The sequence below is a fragment of the Leptinotarsa decemlineata genome, unplaced genomic scaffold (assembly GCF_025532065.1).
Source record: "Leptinotarsa decemlineata unplaced genomic scaffold, Ldec_3_MD MMD2_P_RNA_scaffold_11, whole genome shotgun sequence".
Taxonomy (NCBI): Eukaryota; Metazoa; Arthropoda; class Insecta; order Coleoptera; family Chrysomelidae; genus Leptinotarsa; species Leptinotarsa decemlineata.
The window spans coordinates 1,517,120-1,542,243 of NW_027412525.1; the positions used below are offsets into that span (position 1 = coordinate 1,517,120).

The window sequence follows — 25,124 nt, forward strand, 5'->3', positions numbered from 1 at the left end:
TCTAAGTGAAAACCCCATTCCCTTGATAGCCTCCCGATCCAGTTTTGGTGTTGAATCCATTTTTATTTGGAAAATTATTTAGAGAGAAACTGCAAGCACAAGTGACCACAGAGAACTGTATTAAATTTCTGTTGTCGATCATAGTTATATTTGATTTTTACATTCGAACATTTTCGAAAGAATCGAGTCAATTCCAATGGTGGGGGTAGATCTCCAAAACTATCGAAATATGTGACTTCTTTCCCACATTTTTTATATGCCACCCAATGTGTTCCTGGTCCACTTATTCCATCTAAATTAACAATAGCTGTCTCATTTTGTTTTGGACCTGAAGATGGTAATCTATCACGCATAAAAACACCACGAAAATGTGGAATTTTCATTTTTTGTGCATAATAACTGAGATCGAGATCAGTAAGAGGCCTCTGAGGTAGGGGTTCAATTAGTTTTTTGTTTTGTTTGTGGCTTTGTATGGTTTTAAATATAGTCCTAAACCTTTACGGTATGGTTTGAGATATATTCCACTTCCGCGTTTGCCTAATGCTACAGCCTCCATGGTTTTATTGTGACGATTGGCTTCCATTAAAGCCGCTCTGCTGGCTTTTGCCGAATTCACGGCCTTGGTAATACCAGCAGCAGCTCCCGCCAAACTTCCTAGTGCGGATAGTCCAGCAAAAATTGGTATCAATGGTAAAAGTCCACCGATCTTGGGAACAGGAATTATGCGTGGTGTGCGGATTTTCTTCTTTCCACCGGCAGCTTTAAGGTATTTACGTGCCGCCTGCAATGCCACAGTGATAGCTTTTTTGCTATTATTCGTCACAAATTGATTCCCACCAGCTTTCTTCAATACATTTCGCACTTTATGGACTATCCCAGCACCAAATGCAACTTTTTTAATTTTATTTTTCTTCGTTTGTTTCCTCTTACATTTTTTCTTATTGGTACTACAACCCATGCCCATATGTCTTTTCGCTTTCATAATGTTGGTGACAAGTAATGCAGCTGCTCTTTCCCCAATACTCGCGTCCTTCGATTTAACCCTATCCCAAGCGCTGTATTCAAGTTCTTTGTCGGCTAAATGTCTTGCTGCAAGATCGGATGGATGCTTAGAATATTGAATATCGTGTTTTTTGCATTCAATATCTAATTTATTGATTCCAGGGTCGTTACGAGCTAAACGTTGTTTCAATTTTGTACCCGGTCCACAGTATTGATAACCTCCGGTAGATGTAATTCGAAAGGAAGTTTGTTTATTAAATCATTAACAAAACCACAACCTCTTTTAATTTTACGATCACTTTCAATACGTCCGTATCGTTTGATGGTACACATTGAAATGAATAAGCTAATAACATTTATATAGTCTCCAACCACGGCACGATGCGCATTGTAAAACAGAAAGAAAAGTTTGCTGTAGATAATCTAGATGAGAAATTTGGTTGTGGATTGAATGGACAAAGGGTATTCAGACATGGTCCACTACTTCCATCATCAGTTCGAGGACTCATTATAGGACCTTCAAATTGTGGAAAGACGAATGCAATGATATCACTATTAACACATCCACAAGGACTGAGATTTAGAAATGTGTATCTCTATTCGAAATCACTCAATCAACCTAAATATCAGTACTTGCGAAGTGTTTTGGAACCTATAAAAGGATTAGGTTTTTATACATTCAGCAATAATGCAGAAATAGTGGAACCCTCCGACGCTAAGCCTAATTCTGTTTTCATTTTCGATGATGTGATATGTGAAAAGCAAGATATTATTAGATCATATTTCTGTATGGGACGTCATAAGGATGTTGATTGTTTTTATCTAGCACAGACATATTCACGGGTACCCAAACAGTTAGTGCGTGACAATACCAATTTCATTATAATGTTCAAACAAGATGAGACGAATTTACATCACATTTATTCAGATCATGTTTCACCCGATGTAACATTCAAACAATTCCAATTGATGTGTGTTAAATGCTGGGAGGACCAATATGGATTTCTAGTCATTGATAAGGATAGAAAAATAGATGAAGGTAGATATCGCAAAGGATTCGATAGTTTTATATACCCATGATCTTGTTTTTGGAACTTATTCGATCACTGAATATTGTAGTGGTCACTTCACCAACGAATTAAGCTTTAATTCAAAAAAAAGGGCATTATGAATACAAAAAAAGATCCTGAAAATAAAAACAATGAAATAAATTTGAAACGTCAACTAGTAGAGACAACAGAAGCTGTCAGGCAGAAATTCAACTCTATCAAGAATGATAATATTGAAAATCGTACGACACTTGAAAGATTGTATGAGCCCATAATGAAACCATTGAATGTTTTATCATCAAACGCTACTTCTAAATCACCAGTGTTATCACCAAATCATGGAACTGTTCAATCTACTTCAAATTATCCCATGAGTACTCCAATAGGAAGAAAACAATCTTTTGGTAGTGTATCATCTGTGAATAGTGACACGAGCACACTTCAAGACGATATGAGAACAACTCTATTCGAAACACCATCATCGTCCCACATCGATTCCTCGGATCCTGACATCTCACCTGTTATGAATGAAAGTGGTGAAGATGTTTTGATGAAACATTTGAATAATATAAAATCTAGAAATCCAGCATATGATGGAACATTTGGCGTACGTATGGATCCAATTACACAAAAGCTGAAAATGGGAAGTCTAGTGGTAAATTTCAAAGATGGAAACATTTCATTTTGGGATGCTAATAAAGTGAAAAAATATGAATGCGCAGGTAGTCCAGAATTGTATGATATGATTTTTTTGAAGAATCCACAAGATGTTGATAATGAAGAAACTCGTCAAGTATATTCCAAAATATTGAAAATAACGAATGCTCCATATAAACAATATCATCTGAAGAATGGTTTTAAAAATACAAATTCTAAAAAATTTCGTGAAGTTATCAAACCTCTATTAGACTCACGACAATATCCAATAAGAAGTAGAAGTAAAATTGGTGGAGCACTCAAACGAGTGAAAATGGAGAAAATATATAATTCTAAACCTGTGAATTATGTGTACTGGAATTCACCGAAAGAGTTAGTTGCTCGCCTACGACTATTGGTAGCTTCAAAGTCAGCCGGACATACCGGACATGATAATGAAATAATTTCAATAATTGAAGAATTACGTGAAGAAGGTATAATATATTAACATATTCACATGTAATGATCACTGTCACATCATCATTCAATGCAGTAACATTATCACCTTTTCTCTTTAATCATATTGAAATAGAATGACTAATGAAATAAGTGATGTCAAACGACAAGTTGTTAATGAATTACATAAACCTGCAAGACGTAATTTTCGTAGAAGAATAACCACCATCAAAGGTTTTGCAGATCTATGGCAAATAGATTTAGCTGAACTGCAACCTTATGCAAAAAGTAATGAAGGATACCGATATATACTTGTAGTGATAGATTGTTACTCCAAATATCTGTGGACTGTAGCAGTTAAAGATAAAACAGGTAGTACAGTAACTAATGCAATGAAACATGTACTGAAAGAAGCCAAATACTCCCCCAAACACATACAAAGCGATCAAGGGAAAGAATTTTTCAATAAAAGCTTCTCATCTCTCATGCGAGAATATAATATCAATCATTATTCAACATTTAGCACAAAGAAGGCAGCTATAGCAGAAAGAGTGATTCGTACAATAAAGGCATGGCTCTACAAGGAATTTTCGATGAGAGGTCACCACAAATGGCTTGATATTCTTCCAATTATAACTAGTAGATATAATAATAAAGTTCATCGTACAATAGGTATGGCACCCATCAATGTTGATTCAACAACAAAATTAAAATTCAAGGGTATCAATGGAATTGGAGGAAGACAAAGTAAACCCAAATTCCAATTAAATGATATTGTACGTATAAGTAAATACAAACATATTTTTGAAAAGTCTTACACTGCGAATTTTACCACGGAGCTATTCAAGATTGTTAAAATTAATAAAACCATCCCAACGACTTATAATCTTGAAGATATGAATGAACAGCCGATTAGAGGATGTTTTTACGAAGAAGAGTTATTACGAACCGAGAATCCTGACGTATATCTGATTGAGAAGGTGTTGAAGAGAAGAAAAAATAAAGTATATGTAAAGTGGTTAGGCCTTCCTAGCGAACAAAATTCTTGGATTGATGAATCAAATATGGTTTAAATGTATATAATAGTGACTTTTATGAATAAAGTAATATTAAAGTTCATTATTGTTTTCATTTCAATTATAAGTATGTGAACTGAAAAATATTGCAGCGGTAAACATTGCCCCAGCCATTCGCAATGTTCTGTGTATACCAAACCAAATTAATTGTATACTCCATTCCCGCTTATATTTTTCAACTCACGATATTGAAAACACATTATCATTCCCAAAACTAATCGCCGTCACTTTGAAATGCAGTATCCAACTCTTTTTGCCAATTATCTCTCACTGATAATGCTGTCTCATAAAGCTTAGTCGACTCCTCAAGCTCAGCCTGAGCTTGCATTCTCGAACGTTGATGGAATTGCTTATCTTTACCAATTTTTGAACGGAGTTCATCAGCATCTTTAGACATTCTAGCCAATTCAACCTTCGCTAATGCAATCTTGGCATCTAATGCTTCAAGAGTTTCATTATTAGCATTAATAGCTCGCTCACTCTTTTCAAGTTCAGCAATAGTCATCTGTGCCTTTACAAGACGGCATTTTGCTTTCCTTTTCATTTCCCCAAACCGATGGAGGGGGCTGAAAGAAGATAGCGGTTCAGCTTTCAAATCACTCTTCATTTCTTTAGGAGTACCTTTTGGCTTCCTCTTCGATCTGTCACTTTTCGTTGCGGGTTTTTTCTGTCGCACAACACTTTTGGATTCTTTCTTTTCTTTAAAGTCAGTGACAATCGATGAAGATGCCTTAGTAACCTTCCTCTTGATTGTTCTAGATTTCTTATCAACACCAAGAGGAAGGGTAGATGAAGAGTGTTTGAGTGATGATAATTGCGAAACGATCGGATTTTCAATAATAATTTGCTCATTTGGTTCTGGCACATCTGCAAAGTTAACGAAGTCGTTAATATCAAAATCATTTATCGAATCTTGACTCGATAAATGTAATACTGGAATATTTTCAAAATCAGTCTGATCGATATCAACAAGTGGTGAACCATCTTCAGCAATCAATAGCGGCATAGAGCTCATGATTATTAAGGTCTGAGGAATGATATGTGATAGCAATAGAATGTGGATAGGAAAGGTGATGATGTTACTGAGACCTCACCATTTATAGAAGAAAATAAACTAGCGCATGCGCTCTTTCATCAACTGGCACATGCGCTCTCTCACTAAACTATTCACGCATGTAACAATCTTTGTCATTTAAGAGGAAAACTTTGTGTTGCATGCATGTATTTTTAAATGTTAGAAAATAATACAAATAAATTCAAAATATATATATTTATTAATAATAGAGGACAATAACGATAATAAAAAATGAAAAATGTTAATATGTCTCTGTGGATGTGGAACGTTCTTTGACTCTATTCCTCAATAGTTGTTGCTCGTGCGTCAAACACCAACATTGAAAAAAATGGATTCTCCTATTGGGGTAGAGTTGACCAACCTTCTCACACAGATCCCAAGTACTTCTACATGCATTGCATACATGATTCCAACAATTCATGGAATATGTATCACAACGCAAACAACGTTGCAGTGGAGTTGGAACGGCAGCACAGGTACCACAAATATTTCTACAGATACCTATATTGTTAAATATTATAGGTTCGGAACACTTCAGACACTGTAACTGTTGTTGACGATAATCCGATTTTGTTCGCTTCGGTGGATGAGAAGGAGGCGATAGTTGAATCCGCAACACGCAATCACTACACATACCAGTACATGGATTGATTGAATCCTTAGGTCTACTTATTTGACAAAAGTAGCACACAATAGCCCCTGCAATCATCATTGGGTAGACACACACTTTTGGTTTTTCATTCCACTCTTTTGGAAACGGCATTTTACTAATTCGATTAGAAATATTAAGAGATGACTTACAGAAACTCTGAATGCTCTCTCCTATACCTACGATCTCTATTTATACGAATCAACATCATGTGGAAGTATAGTGGGATAACTTCTCCTACTATTCCACTCTAAACGAGTCAAGTGGGAGTCGCATCACCTCCTATATAAGTTGACTTGAAAACCTAGAGTTCATTCATTCACTCTCTACAACTGTGAGCAAACAACAACAAGATGAATTCTGCAAAAATAAATGCTGCATTAAATAGAATAGCTGCTGTTGATGAAAACAATTGGATAGACGAATCAGATGATGAGGATGTCAATGTTCCGCTAGAGGAAGTGATAGTTGAAGCAGAAGATGTTGGAGTCGATGAAGATGAGATAGACGAAGTTGAAAACGAGGCCAACCAAAGCGACGAAGATGATGACGTGATGGAGTTTGAGAGGGTCATGGATGAAGAAGGAGATGATGAAGGGATAGAAGCTGACACAACTGAAGGTGATGGTGCTATGAGGATCGGTATGCGAACACTCAATGTCAGTGAGACACTGGAAGATCCCTTGGATTTGTATTGTGCATTGGATGCATACGTATTGATCAGCACAATAGATGGAGAGAACAAAAAACTATGTTGGTGCTGCTTTCGGTTTTATTCGCATAGAAACAATAATGGAGGGTGGTATGCCCATGTCAACACCCACAACACTGTCTCAATTATGGAAATGGGACAGAATTGGTGTGAAGCTTGCGAGAGGCCACTAACAAACTTCACCCGAGTATCTACATGTATTATATGTAATAATGTCCAACCTGTGGCACAATAACCGTGGACCTACTGGTCAAAAAAAAAACAACAGCCCTTTTCAGGGCTACATTATTCACACAAACAGTAGTTAGTTGTATTAGTATTCATAGATTATGTGACAAATGAATACTTTGACTAATAAAAGTCTAAGTTGGAAATTTGTTAGTCTTTGAATATCTATACATTATATGACAAATAAATTACTACTTTGACTGAAAAGTCGAAATTTGGAATTTGATAGTCATTGAATATCTATGCATATGATGAGTACTACTTTAAATGAAAGTTGAAGTTGGCATTTGTCAATCATTCATATGCATATAATGATGAATACTTTCACATACATATATTTCGTTTGAGATTATAATGTTAACATAATGTTAACAATGGTATGAATCTGTTTCTGTTTGAAAGTATAATGGTAGCTCTGAAAAGAGCTATTTTTTTTATTGTTTCAGTCTTTAATTGTAGCCCTGAAAAGGGCTGTTATTTTTTTATTAATCCATGCAATGATATGGACTAACGCTCCTCATCATCAGAAACAATAATTATGGTATCGTCATCTGAATCAGATGATATACTAATGATATCATCCTCATAGTAGTCATCTGAATCAGATGATATACTCATGATGTCGTCGTCGTCATAATCAGCTGAATCAGATGATATACTAATCACATCATCCGCATTATTATCGTCAACAGCATCTATGTCGTCCTGAATACCTTGTTCCACTCGTTCTGCGAAATCATCAGGAAGATCATAGATTCGCTGCAGAAATTGAGCGAAGGTTGTACTCAAATGATCAGACGTTGAATCTATTTCATGTACTTGGATGGGTCCTGTACTCGACATTGTGGAAGAATGATATAGAACTGGGATTGTTGCTATATTTATATTGGAAGAAATGAAATGGAGGGGGTGAAATGTAGAACAGTGTTTGAGATTCGAAAACATCAAGAATGAAACTCTGAGCGATTATTAGGAGAAATTCTAGTGATTATTATGGAAAAAAAAACTAATAAGAGGGAGAGGAAGGGAGGAAGACACTGCCCCAGCCTCGCAGTGCCTCGTGTACACCAACCAAAAAGTGTGTACTCCGTGGAAGGAAAGGAAAGGAAATGATGGACGAGTAGATGATTATATGTCATCATCGGAATTGAGGACATCATCATCGATTAGGATTGGGGATGGCGGAGGACTATCCTCGATGAGGATAGGGGATGGTGGAGGACGTCTAACGTCAAGCTCGTCATCAGCATCATCACCAGAGTCGTCGTCGTCATCATCATCGTCGTCGCTACTCATTGGGACAATGTCATCATAAGCAGGGTCCCACCATCCGTCAGGATCTGGATATTCCGAGTCATCCAAGTGTCCTTCGTCACTGCCAGTGACATGTTGAACTTGCATCCTGATGTCGTGATCCCGGTATTCGTATGGCGGACTGTGGGGTTCCGTGGTGGAAGAGACTACCTGTACCTGGCTGTTATCCCAGTAATTGAAGTTGTACCCCTGATCCGGGCAGCTATAGGGTTCGGAGGTTGAATCGGGTTCCATCTCGATGCTAGCTGATCAACTGAATGTTTCATCAGATGATTTCTACTTTTATACTTTCGAGAGGGAGTGGGAGAGGAGTGGAACATTGAGTAGGGGTAAATTGTAGTGTGACATAAGACATATTCAATGAGTAGGGGTAAATTGCAAAGTGACATAAGACATATTCAATGAAAGAGATACTTGAATGGATAAAATACAAATGAAATATACTTGTCGATTTCACTATGAAACATGTCTATTTTTTATTTTTTAAATTTTCTTCACATGAAATTATTTACAAGTGATTAGAGGACACAAAAATTGATGTGAGGTATTTGTCTAGAAGAACTTGGAATTGAAATAAAAAAAATAATAATAATAATAAGAGGAAGTGAAGAAAAATGCTCCAACCATCGCATTGTTCAATGTGTACCAAACCAAAAAACAGTGTACACCCTTTATTTCACTTCCTTTTCATTTATTCAATATAAACTTAACAAATATAAACTTAAAACTACCATAATTAAATACTCCTAACTAACCTAAAACTAATCTTACATTTACACTTCATCTACAAAAAGAGTGTCCATAACTGTCACTATTTTTTTGTACAGCTTTATCGAAGAGGTCTCTGCTTTACACCTTTCCTGCAGAGATGCATAATTCCGATCTATTTCGGCCATTTCCTTTTGGATTTCCCTCCGTCGGTTATCCATTTCAGCCATTTGTCGCTTCATGGTAACCAACGCGGCCTCGCTAGATCGGGCAGCTCGTTCTGCTTTCTTGCATCTCTGCAGAAAAACACTCATCTTTTCACTAACCTCTCCGATAGGCTGTGGCACCAACACCTCAGGATCCGCCGGTGTCGCTGGCAGCGGTGGTAGTCGCGTCACCAACGGCGACAATATCACCAACTCCGGAGAAGGACTCCTCGGAATTTCCACTGCTGCTGGTGCTGCTGCTGGTGTGGAGGCCCTCTTACGAGAGGTCGAAAAACTACCTGCATAAGGATTAGTCCTATTGCAAGTAGCTCGGTACTTTGAAATAGGACCAACCTTTGCTGCAGGTCGTTGGCAAACCTTCTTCACAGCCCTGACTTCCTCCTCCTCCTCGAATAAGTCAGGGCTAGAAGATCTGCACCTAACTCGCGAACGCGAAGTGGTTGGCTGGTCAACCGTCACCGCTCTCGAAGATGCTGCCTCCTCCTGGTCAGCGGACACCGGCAGAATAGACGCCACAGCATTATTCACCTCCTGTGTATTGGTTGCCATTCTGAAAAAGAAGAAATAATACAAAGTTAGTTGATATAAAAAATAACATTCCTAATTTACTTACTCAAATATCAAGTTGGTCGTTGGAACGTACTGCCTTGTTGTGGAGTGGACTGCTCTCGATGAGATGACTTCTCGAACTGAATGTTGTGGAGTGCTCTCCGGAGGGTATCGACTTCGATGCGTGAGCGGTGGGAAAATGGTGGGAGCGCACATGCGCGATGAGGGTAGGGGTGTACATGCGCAAATGTTGGGAGTCGGGGGGGCGGGGCTTCGGGGAGGGGAGGGGCGGGGCTTCGGAAAGGGGGCGGGGCTTCGGAAAGGGGCGGGGTATCCGAAAAGTTGGTGGCGACGGGGGGGGTGTGGCCCTAACGGGCCCCGCCCACTGCCTGGGCTCCGCCCAGGTGGGTGGGGCCTCCGGCCCCAGGTAGGCGGGACATCTGGAGAGACATCTACGCCCTCTTCGCGCGCGCGTTCGTAACATAATATGCAACCGAACACCTAACCTAACGTATTAACGTATTAACGTAACCTAACCTAGTACGCTAACCTACCGCTATGCAACCGAACACCTAACCTATCGTATGTATTAACGTAACCTAACCTGGTACTCTAACCTACCGCTATGCAACCGAACACCTAACCTAACCTAACCTAACCTAACCTAACCTAACCTAACCTACAGTAACTATTAACCTAACCTAACGAGGGAATACTAACCTAACACCTAACCTAACGTAAGTATGCAGCTAACCTAACGAGGGAATACATTCACCATGTTGGTTCCATTAATACATCATCAGTTGGTTTTGGTTTTGGTTGTATTATTCTATGATTTGGATTAATGTTCAGTCCTGGATATCCCAGTCCACCTGATGATGATGGCCTGACTTTATAGTTTCTCTCCAAAACTTCTTTATGGTTTTTCTCCAATACTTCAACTCTCTGTTCCAGTACATCATACTTTTTCATTGTAGTCCCTGTTATGTTTGACATAGCATCAAATTTTTTATTTGTAGACGCTGTTATGTCAGACATTTTTATGTCTACATCACTTGTAAGTTTGTCAAATTTACGAGTGAAAGTTATCCGAGCCTCTGCAATTTTATCGTCAAATGCTTGCCGGGCGTCCCGAGCAATATTGCCTATTGTGGATTGTATTGCAGCTTGTAGGGCTAGAAGTATAACTTCCTTTGCTCCATTAATTTCCCCCTCAAGATATGATACAGTTACACAATCACTCTTGTCAATTGGTTCACTTGTATTTTTCAATATTTTCCTTTGCATGTCATAATGACCATCTTTTGTTAATTTAAAACCATTCCCAGGAGGACCTCGAATGACATTACCACCCCATTTTCTTTTTCTACCAAACTTATCGATTGTTTTAGACATTGTGCACTCTACGATGATTCTCTTCAAACTGATATTTCTATCATTTACATTATACTATATATTGCAGTAATTGATTAGGGAAATAGAAATAATACAAATAAAATTTTAATCATTTTATATTCATTACAGTAATACATATACATACATACATAATATATTAATATCACATTACTTCTATCATATATTATTAATTATAAATGGCTACATAAATATCAATATTGAATTTTCCGGTTTTGAAGATATTGAATGATATTTCAATCATTGATCTCGGCAGATAATAAATTAATCAATTGATCCAATGGAGTCTCCTGAGATTGTGATTGTTGAATAATATTACTTATCCAACGAATGTTCTCATTTGGATCGTTTTCATAAAATTCAATATCATTATGACCCCAAGGAAGAGTGTGGGTAGTATTCGGAATGATAAATCGTTTATCATCGTGATATGATAATGCAACTTAATTTTTTAATTCAGTATACATATCATGTAACACGCTTCTAAATGAATTCATCTTTCTGAATATCATACCACCTTGTTCGACGATTTTTTGATAATCTTCGCATGTCAATTCATTCTTTATTACAGATCGTTTAACCCCTTTGGCTTTCTTAAATTCACCATCAACAGATTTCACATAATATGCTTTAGCACCTGTACCATAAAAACTCATGATTGGATCATTTGGAAATTCATCTTTGAAGTTACCCAAGACTGAACTTGTTACTGGAATATTGAATTGGTTAACTATACTGTAATTGGATGTATCAAATCTACTTATGTTAGTTTTTATGAATTCATAAAAATTTTCTGTGTTTACTTTAAGAATGAGCGAGTCGGTATCTGTGTAAAGTAAAGAGACATTTTCATCAAAGTGTTGTTTGATGCATCCATAGAAAAAGTCATACATGACTGTTTTAGATAATTCTAATATGGAAAATCCCAAATATAATGGTTTATCGTAATGAACCTTCACTCTACCCAATTGAATGGCAACGAAATTATCAGTGAAAATTGAACAATTTTTGAAATTTGGTTTGGCTATGAGAGTGCTGGCACCTATATTTTTCTTTATATTTTCCCAATGTGTAACGAGTCTAACATCAATTCGATTATCTACATTCTCCATTGTCTTTCCATACACCGCATTATTCATTAGTTTATAGAAATCTTTAACAGATTTGTTGTTAGACCTATTACGCATTTCAGTATTAAGATCTATATAGGGTTTCATCCAGCATGATTGTTTGAATTTCAATACTCTATGTGTATTCATTACAATCAATCCATTTTTGACAGCTTGCTGTAGATTCCTATAATGAACAATATATTTTCTTTTATCATTCAAATTTGGATCAGTTCAATCATAACCTCACAAAGTTGCCACAATTCCAATTCATTATCCAAAAATTTGTTGCAAACTTCTGCACCACTCCAATAGTTCTCAGCATCACGAAGGCATAATTCGATTTGTTTTTCATCATAGCATACACTCATATCATAAACGCTTGCATGTTCGGCTCCATCACCCAACACCTTCAATTTAGACGACAAATGTTGAACCGATGATTTGAGATCTACAATATCGACCCAATCTTGACTTGCGTACTGCATCCACATCTTTAAATGGTGGAACTGAAATCGAACAAAAAAAAAACAATAAGCAACCTCCAATTTTTCAGTGATATAATACTCACATTCCCATTTTACTTGTAGTTACAAAGTGAGTGTATTCAACTAAGTTAGTAATGTTTATATTTCCATATAATTATCATCTAATATATGAATATTAATAAAACAATAAGAAATTCATTATAATTACTATTATTATTCAATCATATTGAATTTGACTAGAGTTATCGTTTTCACACCAAAAAAAAACTTTGTAAGCTATGACCTAAAGAAATTCACTATAAATTATTACTATTATTCAATCATATTGAATTTGACTAGAGATCGCGTTTTCATGCCAGCAAAACTTTGTTGGCTCTGTCCTAAATACATCATCGTATATTTACCACCTGATGAGTTGATACAAGATATATCGTCATCACTGAATTGCAACGAAATACGTTTTGGTAGCCATGTTTTAAATAATTTATCATTGCTCACATCTTGCAAAGTTAATAAAATTGATTTACCAAATCGTGTAGAATAAGTTGACATATTTTTAATTATGTACACTTCATCAATTGGCAATGATGATAAGGCCTTTTGCTCTAGTATTTCAACCTCCTGTACAATCAAATTATTAATTTTATTCAAGTCTACTTTTGAAACGGACATGATGAAAATATATATGAAAATATAAACAATTTCCAACAGACAAATACACTCACCGTCTTCCTTCTATTACGAACTGAATAACACTCTACCAATTGCTAACTGCTGCAGATATATTCGTCTACTGATTTCATAGTGTGCCAGGCATTTCTTTTATATTAAACAGTGTGAGTCACCCCCACCATGAAACCGTGAAAGATTCACATTGCTAGTTGCTATCCACTAGAGATGCCTGACGTCACAGCCAAGCCCATCTCCCAACTTGATGCGATAACAGTTGCCGGTACGAGCAAGCAGTGGTCGTTGCGGTCTCGGAGAGGGTAGACGCTAGGCAAACAGTCCTCGGCTGCCGTTGTGTCACCATCGATAGCGGGGCTAGAGCGAACCTTCATCGCTTCAGGAGAGGTGAGGGCAGACCGATGAATACGCATTACTCTGCCACACGTCGTGGAGTGAACATGTCGCTCTCTAGCCGTTGAACGGTTATTGCTGTGACGTCACTCCACTACTAACTTGGTGCCCTAACACCGATGGAGCATTTATTACTTGGAGGATCTTCGAAGTATGCAGACGTATGTTTGTACATAGACAAACAAGCACATGATGAAACCCTGTACCGTGCATTCTCCTACACACACACATAAACACACAAAATCTCATATGAAAAAAAAATCTGAACGATCCATGCACCAGACACTTCAAGGTCACAATGCCTTGACTTCACTGCACAACAAAAAAACTTCACCAAACAACAACCAATAAAAAAAGCAATTAATACGTCATAGTGGTGGGGGGAGGCCGAGAATCAGCTGTAAACAACTACTACAGTTTAAACGTTCGTGTTCGAATTGCAAAGAAAAAAGCAAATGCACAGAATCCCTGTCGACTGATAAATTTCATAGAATATTGGTCATACTCGTATATTAGAAGGGATTTTTTTCAACAAAGATTTACAGACTGAATGTTGATTACGACTTTCCACTGGACGACATATCTATCGAGAAAAAATGACCCTGTATCTACATTAACTGAAATTGAACAAATGTTTCAGTACAAGCAGTTTATACATAAACATTTTCTTAAAAAACCTAACCTAACCTAACCTAACCTTACCTATTTTCTGTTAACCAGCTGTCGCGCACGACAACTCTCAGAACATTTTAAAAAAAATATTACTTTTGTTGACCACGATCGGTTTAATCACCCAGTATGCGAAAAAATGATTTTGAAAGATAGTATTTATCGATATGACTGCGAAAAAAAATGAGCAATTCGAAAAATTGTTTTTCCTGATAGCAATGGATCGACGGAATCTGTATATAGATGGAGACGAAAAAGTTTTACTTCAATCGTATAGTCTAAAGTTAAAGTTAAAGCACACTCGCTTTTCTTCACTACTCACCTCATATTCATCCAGTATCACAGATACAAAAATCTTAACAAGAACAAATTGATGGATATAGCCGTTACTACTTGGTAGGAGATGATCATGAAAAATGAGAAATAAAATTTTCTATGTTTTTACATCACTTGAGTGTAACTAACGTTACTGTGACGTTATTTACAAATACAAGTGGTAAAAAAACATGGAAATTTTATTTCTTATTTTTCATTTACAAAAAAATGTATTTCATATTAACAATTTTAATATTTTTAGTACGATATAGCATAAAATTGATAACAATTTGTGTGAAGGATATTTATTAAAAACAACATTCCAAACTGTGGGAAAAAGTAGCCACATAATTTATCTAAAACCGTATTTTTTTCGCAGTCAAAACGCTGATTTCAACCTGTTTATTATTTTTGAGCAGTTTATGGCTCATTGATTGGATTCTCTGATACCAAAATGCAATATTTCGACTTACAAATAAATTGTCTCTGTTCATGATTTTCAATACCTACACAGTTGGAAACATTAAATTTTGCATTTTGTCAGAATAGTAATAGATGCTTTATTTTAGGTTTCACGAAAAATTTTATTAGTACCACTGAATGATTCAATTTAGTAAATATCGTTAGTCGTATGTACTTGAGATTATTGTAGACTAATAAGTATGTATTTTTTTTCTTTCTCTTGGGTTGCGCAAGTCTCATTACATCTTCCGAGTGTTGCTCGTAGCAGAGCTATATTTTTTAATATTTATTTTCGTAGGTAGAGTGAGAAAATCAAACATCATGGCACTCTTTTTGAATATTCTAAATCTGTTTTCACTAATAGAAAATGAATAGTTCGAAATAAAATCTGGAAATAATGATCTCTCCCAACTACTATTACCGTGAGTTCTGGTAAATACCTGCCGGAAAATAACTTCCCGGGCTAATATCACGCTGGATATTGAATTATATCTGACAGACATTTATCTCTAAACAGGTCTGTAGGTGATCTACTTGAATAATTTAAGCATGGTCCTGCTGCTGGATGAGCGAGAAACGTCTTCGAGACTAACATTTGTGAGGTATCTTGCTTAAATATCTGCCGGATATAATTCAATATCCATCGTGGTATTAGTCAGGGAAGTAGGATGTAGCTCTCCTCGATACAATCTTCACACATGGTTCGATATCTGTTGGAGTATTGATACATGGGATGTTTCTTTCCCGCTTGGGGCTTTGTTCACCAAATGGAGCTATTACTAGTTAACAATCTTTCTCTTAGACGAAGATTCCATACATGCAGTTGAACCGCGTTGAAATTATTCGAGTCCCAGGCAAAGGGTCGGATCTTTCCTGCACTGATGAGAGGTTATACCTCGAAACCGGTATTTAGAAGGAATACACGAATAATTTCAGCATAGTATTCCTGCTGGATGAACGAGAAACACCTGCATAAATATCTGTCGGATACAATACAATATCCAGCGTGGTATTACCTCGGGAAGTAGTTGTTTTCCGGCAGGCATTTATCAGAACCCACGGTAGGTAGTTGGGAGAGATAAACATTTCAAAATCTTTATTTTCTCCTCGATACAGTCTGCAGACACTGTTTTCACTAATTTGACCACCGATTTTATTTATCCGAATTTTTGTATGAAATAGATAATTAACATTTGTTTTTTTGTTGCAGGATGTACTACACACAATATGCCAGTCTAGTGGGCAAGTGCTAAGAATAGTAATTTTCAAGAAGAATGGTGTCCAAGCTATGGTGGAATATCCTTTTTTAACAATTTAACAATTATATGAATAAGCAGATCAGAGTATTATAAATTGATCACCTAACGCGAAAAAATGTTAACAGAGGCACATTCATAAAAAAAACAATTTAGACGCCAAAGTAAAATTAAACTTTACAATTGAAACTTTGATGAAATTTTATACCCCGGTACTCGGTAAAAATCAGTAACACTATTCATGATAATAATTACAAATTTTCACAATATATATTGTATTTACAATACGAGTTGCACTATAACATAATATTTTCCTCAGATTTGGTTGAAATTGGCTACAGTTATTTGAAGTAATATGCCGCTTATTTAGCCCTAACTAGATTGAATTTATTGGGTCAAGTGGAGTCTAAGTGGGCACCACAGCCAACAATATTGATAAAAAACTCACTGATGTAGTTTTTTAATTATTTTAGATTAATTCACTAAAAATACAACTTTTTCTACGCTTGTGTTCTCTTCATATCTAGCTTCGTTAAAAAAAATTGAAGCCACTTTGCATATCATGACCATTTGTTTTGAAGACCAGCTGACAGTGATAGTGTTGACATATCAGTGAAAGTCAGAGTTGTCAATTACCAGTGATTCCATCATGAATAATTTTACTAACTCTGAAATGGCTGACATGCACTTCATTTATGGATTAGCAAATGGAAATGCGGAAGAAGCATTTACCGAGAAAGATATCTTAACAGAGTCATTCCATGTGCAAAAACATTTAGAACGCTACATGCAAGATTATGTGAAACTGGGAGTTTTAATAAAAATGCAGGTGATGGAAGACCACAAACTATAACAACGCCTGAACAAAAAGAAGCTATACTTGATGCGATAGAAGAAGATCTCTCAAATAGTACCAGGAAGATTGTACTGCTCTGTTCTAGCTCTGCTGCCTCGGGATTTTCAACCAAGATTAATGTTTTGCAGGTGGTTCATTCATATGATGGCACACAATAATGATTTATTACCAGATATTTTATTTAGAGACGAAGCAAATTTTTCACGAGATGCTATAATGAACTTTCACAATGACCATTTTTGGCCAATGAAAAAAGTCATTTTCAACAACAATTTTCGCTGAACGTTTGGGTAGGAATGATTGATGACTTACCTAGTTGGCCTATTTTTTCTACCAGCAAGATTAACAGGTTAGGTAAAGTGCTGGTAGTTGTAAGAGGCAACATGTGGTTTATGCACGACGGGGCTCCAGCTTCAGAAGGTGGACATGTTGCTCATTTACTTAAAGGTTGAAATTGTATTTTTGGTTTTCATTTTATGTTGTCTATGGATAGATTTTAGAAGTGATTATTTTTTTTCTAGAAAACGAAGCTTGAAAGGAAGAAAACACAAGCAACAAAAAAGTTGTATTTTCAGTTGCCTAATCTGAAAAAATAAAAAAACTACAAAAAGTCAGGGGCGTTTTCTTTTTTTTTTTCACAATATTGTTGGCTGTGCCCACTGAGACGCCACTGGTCCTAATAATTTCAATCTAGTTCAGGCTAAATAAGCGCCTTATTACTTCAAATAACTGTAGCGAATTTCAACCAAATCGGTGTAAGGATATTTTTGATATTTTATAAATACCATTTTTTTTTAAACTTCAACGACCTGTATCTTGATCTGTACTTGAAGGTTGTGAAACAAAAACTTCAAAAATAATCTCATCATGATAAAACAATAAAGTAAAGAAGATATGGACGAGATAAGTTGCTAAAACAATTATAATGAGACCAAGAACCGAGAATGCTCTAGCATTCATAGCAGAAAAATGGGACTCTTCACAAAGGGCCAACAAATCTCCCAGAAAGAAATGACAGAGAGAGTTCAACAAGTCTAAGATATTTTGTTTGAGAAGTGAAAAATCAGTTGAAAAATCAGCGAGTGCGTCACGAACAAGAAATTGAATACATGAAAAAATTCAGAATCATTATGACGTGAAACTGTGAAGCCTATATGACCATGTACCATTGTCAATCGTCTGTAGCAGTCAACGTTTAGGCAGAAAAAAAAAGCCTAATCCGGCTAGGTTAGGTCCTCGAAATATATTCTATTGTTCCGGAAGGCAGTCTGAATGATTATTAAAATATTGCAGGATCTCTAGAAATGCCATTTGGACTACAATACTTGAAGCAAGGACACCAGACCCACTCCAGGAGCAAATATCAACCATAGGAGACTTGCAGGAGTATGATGCAGAGATATGGAAGACTAATGAATTTTGCATATTTAATCAGCTCACAGATGTATTGTAGAGTAGATTGGAGTATCATTGACGGATTTCATTGGTTGTTAAAATGATGCAAGTTCTGCGACCAAGACATCATGTTAATCGAAGAAAAGAACTATCAACTTCAAAGAAAGAGCAGAATGACGTTTTAAAATTATAGAGGTTGAACATAAGTTCTATAAATGAAAGGATTAGAACCGGTAACCACGAAAAAAGAAGTATTTCAGCAACTGTTGGCAAGCTTAACATCAGATTTTACGGGACTGGGCAATATAATAATGAAATACAAATACAGTTCAATTGCTTTCACCCTAAACTAAATGTTTTTGTTTCGAAAACGATTATTTGATCTGACTGACTACCAACGCGATTGTGATTGGTCTATTGCACACCGTATATACCTACTGAATCATTCAAATCAAATTGCTGCGATGTCACAGTTTCGAATTATCATTTACCATTGAAAGCATTACGAGGTACATAATAGTAATTATGAACTTTGAGTATTGCCGTTATGTGGCTTAATTTCAGAAGTTTTCCATTGAATTTTTTTAGTGGTACGTTAGTTCATTAGGGAAAGTGTGCGTCAATAAAAACCTATTAGCCGCGGAAAAGCTGTCAGACATGAAATTAATAGAAAAGGAACAATTTCTTGTCCAGTTAATGTTTCATTTTTTTCGAGGTTTAATGATCTGCTACTTCCAGACTTGTTGATTGATTTATGTCCTTATGTTCTGAGTAACAATTTATTATCATGTATTCGCTTCTAGATGAAAGGTTTCAGTTAATTTTTCTGCTAACGAACTTCAACGGAACTTGAAGAGGAAATTATATGGAAATGTTTTATTGCATTTTTCAAATCCATAGTGAAACATAAAGAAGGAGAACGAACATTTTTTTATTTATTGCATTCAATACGATATTTGGATATAACTTCTTGGGTTTTTTCTCACTACAATATAAAAAAATGGCAAATTGTTGCATTCAAAATCGGAAAGACAGATTGGTTAAGTCTAGCCAGAAAACCAGGAAATTTCTGGGCTAACGAAAATTGTTTTCGATTACGAAAAACAAAACATCAACTTGTGAACGAAAAAGTTGAAGAAAATGAAACAAGTTATCTTTCAAAATGTGTTCCTGGAATAGAAATTCAGTTTAGTCAACTCACGATCACAAACGTAATATTGCACTGGTGAATTATCATTAACGTTTTCAATAACTGACAGTGAACTCTTAAAAAGCATGTGACTGTTCAACATTTTCAATCAATCAGTTTTAATTAATACAAGATCGATTTTTTTTATTGTCATAGTAGTTCATCATGTAAAAAAATATACATTAGCCTACACTGAATTATGTACAGTAACACGTGTGATTATTATTTAACAACTTCATTTCACAGTATAAAAACAACTGAAAACACCTTTTAGACCAAACTGTTGAGATTACTTCACTAGATCGATTTACTATTCCCTTTTAGGGCTCACTTGTCCCGAAACTTTGAAGTACACAATTGAGGATGGTAGTGTTTCATGTAACTGAAACTTTATATCAATACTCTTTAATATTTACGTTTTGTGTAGCGTTCTTATGTATGATATCTGTTTCAATTCCACAACAAATGTTTGGAGTAATTTGGGATAATAAAAGTTTAGTGCATTTTCATAACAATAGTTAATCACGTCAAGCCATTCATGAGTAGAGTCTGAAAATACCCGAGCCTTCATTCATTTCTGAAAGATGATATCGTCACGTCATATACTGACACCTACATTTTGCTTGTCATCTCGCCTACGTTCTATAAATATTTTACCTTTGAAAGTTCACTTTCTACAAGACCCCATGTGAAAAGTTGACATGTATATCTGGCTAATATACATATAAAGCGATTTATATTTAGGCATGAGAATTTGAAATATTTAATTAGGTTGTTTCAATGGAAAACGTTATAGATAGTCGCGTCGAAGAATAAATGGAACAGTCAATATTCAGGAGTCTTCAGAAACAGCTCCATTTTGATAATTCAAGAGTTTTTTCAATATCAAGCAAGGACAGAATTGTTAATAATGTTTAAATAATTTTTATGCTATTCATATACAAAATTCTGTATTGGGTGGTTTCTTAAAAAATTTGTTATGTATTATTTATTATAACAGTACATTACATATTAACGAAATAACTATGGCGTCAACATTGAAGTTGTTTTTGATGGATATAATGGAAGAAGATATATCTTCAAAGGAAAATTTTAGGAAAATAACTGGAGATTGCTTGATTTTAATCGGTTTTTGATTGTTATTGTTTTCTATTGATGAACTCACAAGTAAACTCTGACTATGTCATTTTGTCAGAGGGAATTTCTGAGTTGTATAGTGCTTTCAGAGATATTCCAAATTGACAATTTATTTGTGATGCACTGTTTGTAGTACTGAATATTACTGGAGTTTTTTCCCAACACCAAATCTTCATTTCAACACCTCGACACGTGTTTCGATAACCAAGTGATCATCTTCAAGAGGAAGATTAAACTAACAGTTAGTTTCGTTATTTTCGTTTTTTCTGTTCCCTGAAAATGGCTTTTTCTGTAAATATCCAATGTACTCTTGTTATATTGATCCATGTACCAAGCCGTGCAAAACTGAATATCATATATATTGTTTAAACAATATGAATAACTTTGACCCCTCTTCAAAAAGTTTCTAATCTCAAATGATATAATAAAACAAATTTTTGTTTCTGGCGACCTCCGACTTAGTCGATTCGTTGATTCGACTAAGATAATCGAGTACCTACACTAGTGAATTTTACCAATCAATAATAACATTTTTTGATTACCTTTCACACCTAACTAAATACATGAAGGGTAGATAAATATACATTCATTTTTATGTAATTAATTTAAGTAATCTTTATTGTGAGACTTTCACACACTACAATAACTTCTTTATGTTGGTTCAACATAAATATATTTCTAAACAACATTTCAATTTGATCATTTGATTTGAAATCATTCATGTACTTTTGTTGACTCTGTGGCATTGGCAATGTAATATTCCTCAATAAAAATTAAAAAATTTTATATTGGTCGATTGAGAATTGAAAACTGTTTATAAAGTTCTATGCCACAAATTCTTGTTTCATTTAAACATTTCAAAAAGGGAGTCATCACTTCAAGGTGGTTGATGAGGAAGTTTAGAAAATAATTTTAAAATATTATATTGAGAATAGAAAATTGGTTTTCAGGAAAAGTATTAGCATTGGCCTTTTACAGAGATCACTAATCGTTATTCTAGTTATCATTCACATTAGTGTTTTCCTGAGTAATAATTTAAACAATATCGGGGACAGGTCTCACATTGATATTCCAATAAAATTTATATTTTTTATGGAAATGCGAACGGCTTCGCCATTATTTTTTGTTTCGTTTGCTATTCAGAAAAACATTTATCGTAACAGACAATAACACATTAACATCTTCCTTGTAACGGTAGCTGAAGGCACTCGTATCTCAAATTGCTTTTCTAATAACGAGAAACTATCATTTTGCCTGACTATCGATGTTAATTATTTGATAACTGTAGTTATGAACCACAAGCGAAATTAAAAATGATATTGTTGGACTACCGTTGATGTATAATTTCAGTTATTGATATTGGTGTGTTATGAGTTCTCAACATCACTTTGTCACTAATTATGGTGAAAACGTAATAAGTATTATATTACTTGGATTTTTATTTCGAGACAATAACATTAATTTCAAAAGTGCTGCTTTCTTGAATGGTTTAATATTTCCATATTCTAAATAAAACAGTTCTGATAGTTACTTTTTGGAAAGATTTGCATGTCAATATCCACAGGGTAATTCCTAATTGCTGTAAAAAAATGTAAGAGCTAATTTTAGGAAAATCTATCAACATAGATCTGAAAATAATTGTTTTCAAGGTACATGGTGCTAAACGGAAAAAACATTTTTTGTGTTAATATTATAAATCTCTATTGTCACAATAACAAATGTAACTTGACAAATGGCAAAAAATCGCAATCAACCACTTTTTTAATGCTTAGCACACTAACTGTTCATTTCCACTTATCGAGCGAGCTACGAAAACAAAACGAAGGATAAATAAATATAGTTTAAAAAACTAAAAAACACGCTTTTGAAAAACATCGAATTAAAAAGTTAAAAATATTTTTTCAAATAGGCTTAAAACAATAACGAACGAAAAATACTAGTATTATTGTGAAAAAAGCGACAAGCGCTTGATATACAAAAAAATATGGTACAAAGCGCCCACGCTTTTTTCACAATGATACAAGTATTTTTCGTTCGTTATTGTTTTAAACTTATTTAAAAAAAATATTTTTAACTTTTTAGTTCGATGTTCTTTAAAAGCGTGTTTTTTGGTTTTTTTAACTATATTTATTTTTCATTTTTAAGTTTCGTATGCTATAAAAGCGTGTTTTTTAGTCTTTTCAACTATATTTATTTTATCTAAACTTTGGAATCTATTAGCCGGAATCGGAGAGGGAGCCTCAAAATCAGCTACCAACCCCAAGGCAGCAGGCGCAAAAAGGAGGGTTACAAAAAAGGCAGCAGGAGTGCGTGTTAATAAAAAAATCCTTTTTTCAGATGAAGAAATACATGTAAAGTAAGTTCGAATTATATCAAGGCCATCTGCCCGCGAATATATCAAGCAATAATGTCGATATATCAAGGAGGTTACGTGCAGCGCCATCTGCCCGCGAATAGATCAAGCAATAATGTCAATATATCAAGAAAGTTATGTACAGCGCCATCTGCCCGCGAATAGATCAAGCAATAATGTCGATATTTCTGTCAAATACAGATCTTGACCTTGAGAGTTACAAACAGACATGCATACATACAGGTGAAGCTAATGAAAGCGTGTTTAAAAGGTTTCAATTTTATATGTTTTATCCAAACACGAAATTAAATGTCACAAGAATCGTTAGTAACGTTCATTTTTTGGTTAAATAAGTTGGGTAAACTGTGTCCCGACACGCTACTGGACTCGATAATTTGTATTTGATCAAGAATAAATGATCCTCTTATCACCTATAATAACATTGCTAAGTTTTACATTTGTGGGATATTTAGAAAATTAATACGAAAATGGATTTTTTCAGAAAACTTTAACACCCTTTATCTTGGAAACAGTGCATTTTCGGGCCATTTTCATTTGTACTACAAGTAATAAGTACCCTCTATAAATAATATTACACAAGAATACTATTTTCCAAATAAATTTTTGAATATGATAATTCGAGACTGTAACAGCATCCTCGAGTTCTCAGTTTAATGAATCATATAATATTTTTTCTTTTAATGCTTTTAAAATACAGTGCGGACGTAAATAGTTCCACGCTTCCCCCCTATTTCGAAAGGAGCAAGATATCAGAGTCGGACAACATTTTTGTAAAAAAGGATCATTTTTACTACTTTTTGATAGAGAAGCCAATAATTGAAGGTATTTCAATTCTCTAAACAATTTCAATTACTGGTTACGGAGTTATTGTTGTTTGAATTTGGGACAAGAAACTTCGTAACTCGGCCACCCTATGTGAGATTTTTTTGAAGTAAATGTTCAATGAAAAGAGAAATAGATTAGAAACATCTTTTGCAAAAGATGGGTGTTAATTTTAAGAGCACAAAACGATAGTATTTAATTTTAATTTTATTATTCATCTTAAAATATTTGTACAAAAATACAGAATGTTCTCCTTGAACCCCATGACAGTAAAACAGTTCATTTCAAACACATTTCTAACATTTTGGAATGTTTCAGGGGCAATGCTAGCATAAGTTTCAGATAATATGTCTCTAAATTTCCGTATTGTCCTAGGTTGCGTAACGTGAACTTTCGTTTTGCCTGATAGAAATAATTGAGATGTATCAAATCTGGTGAACGAGCACGTCATTCCAATGGCACAAATACTATTTAAGCAGTTTCAATTTGCAATCAAACGTTCGGTCATTTGCTCACAAAACTGCATTCCTTTGTCAGTTTATACATTATAAACTGAGGTATTTTTCGATAGTGGCTGTTAAGATTTCATTCTCACGAGCAACTCTTATCGTGCACTACAGATGCAACAATTTCTGTTTCTCGTCCGAGATAGTTTTTTTTCCCAGTTCCTCTAGATTTAGCTATACTTTCATTTGTTCGATATTATTCAACCAATTCCAATTCTACAGATTGGATTATCCTTTTTGCCTCATAAAAATCATGTGAATAAGGATTGCTTCTGTTTTTTTTCTCTTAAGATCTGTCCCGTACCATTTTTGATGATTTAAACGAAATGAAATGAAGCCAATTCTCAGTTTCAATAGGGGAGCTGCGATGCT

General features: G+C 35.1%; 2 protein-coding genes across 3 annotated transcripts in view; one reads left to right on the forward strand and one right to left on the reverse strand.

Annotated features, from left to right (window-relative positions):
• The window catches only part of sm (heterogeneous nuclear ribonucleoprotein L), a 532,854-nt gene that overhangs the window by 52,786 nt on the left and 454,944 nt on the right, over positions 1-25,124 (forward strand). For both annotated transcript variants that reach the window (XM_074169375.1, XM_074169383.1), the window contains exon 3: positions 16,428-16,513. In XM_074169375.1, the coding sequence (XP_074025476.1) occupies positions 16,428-16,513 (86 nt within the window). The remainder of the gene's footprint in view (positions 1-16,427; positions 16,514-25,124) is intronic.
• On the reverse strand, positions 8,970-9,897 carry LOC141479939 (uncharacterized). The gene is made up of 2 exons (XM_074169349.1): positions 9,746-9,897; positions 8,970-9,682 (listed from the first exon to the last, which is right to left on the reverse strand). Exons 1-2 carry the CDS (start codon positions 9,895-9,897, stop codon positions 8,971-8,973), a joined length of 864 nt encoding a protein of 287 aa, XP_074025450.1. The 3' UTR covers position 8,970.

Bases quoted from the DNA above. Each gene is read 5' to 3' on its own strand.
- LOC141479939 (XM_074169349.1), bottom strand. From the start codon at position 9,897: ATGTGCGCTCCCACCATTTTCCCACCGCTCACGCATCGAAGTCGATAC. The intron at 9,683-9,745 runs GTAAGTAAATTA...CTTCTTTTTCAG, and splicing joins ACGACCAACTTGATATTTGA to AATGGCAACCAATACACAGG.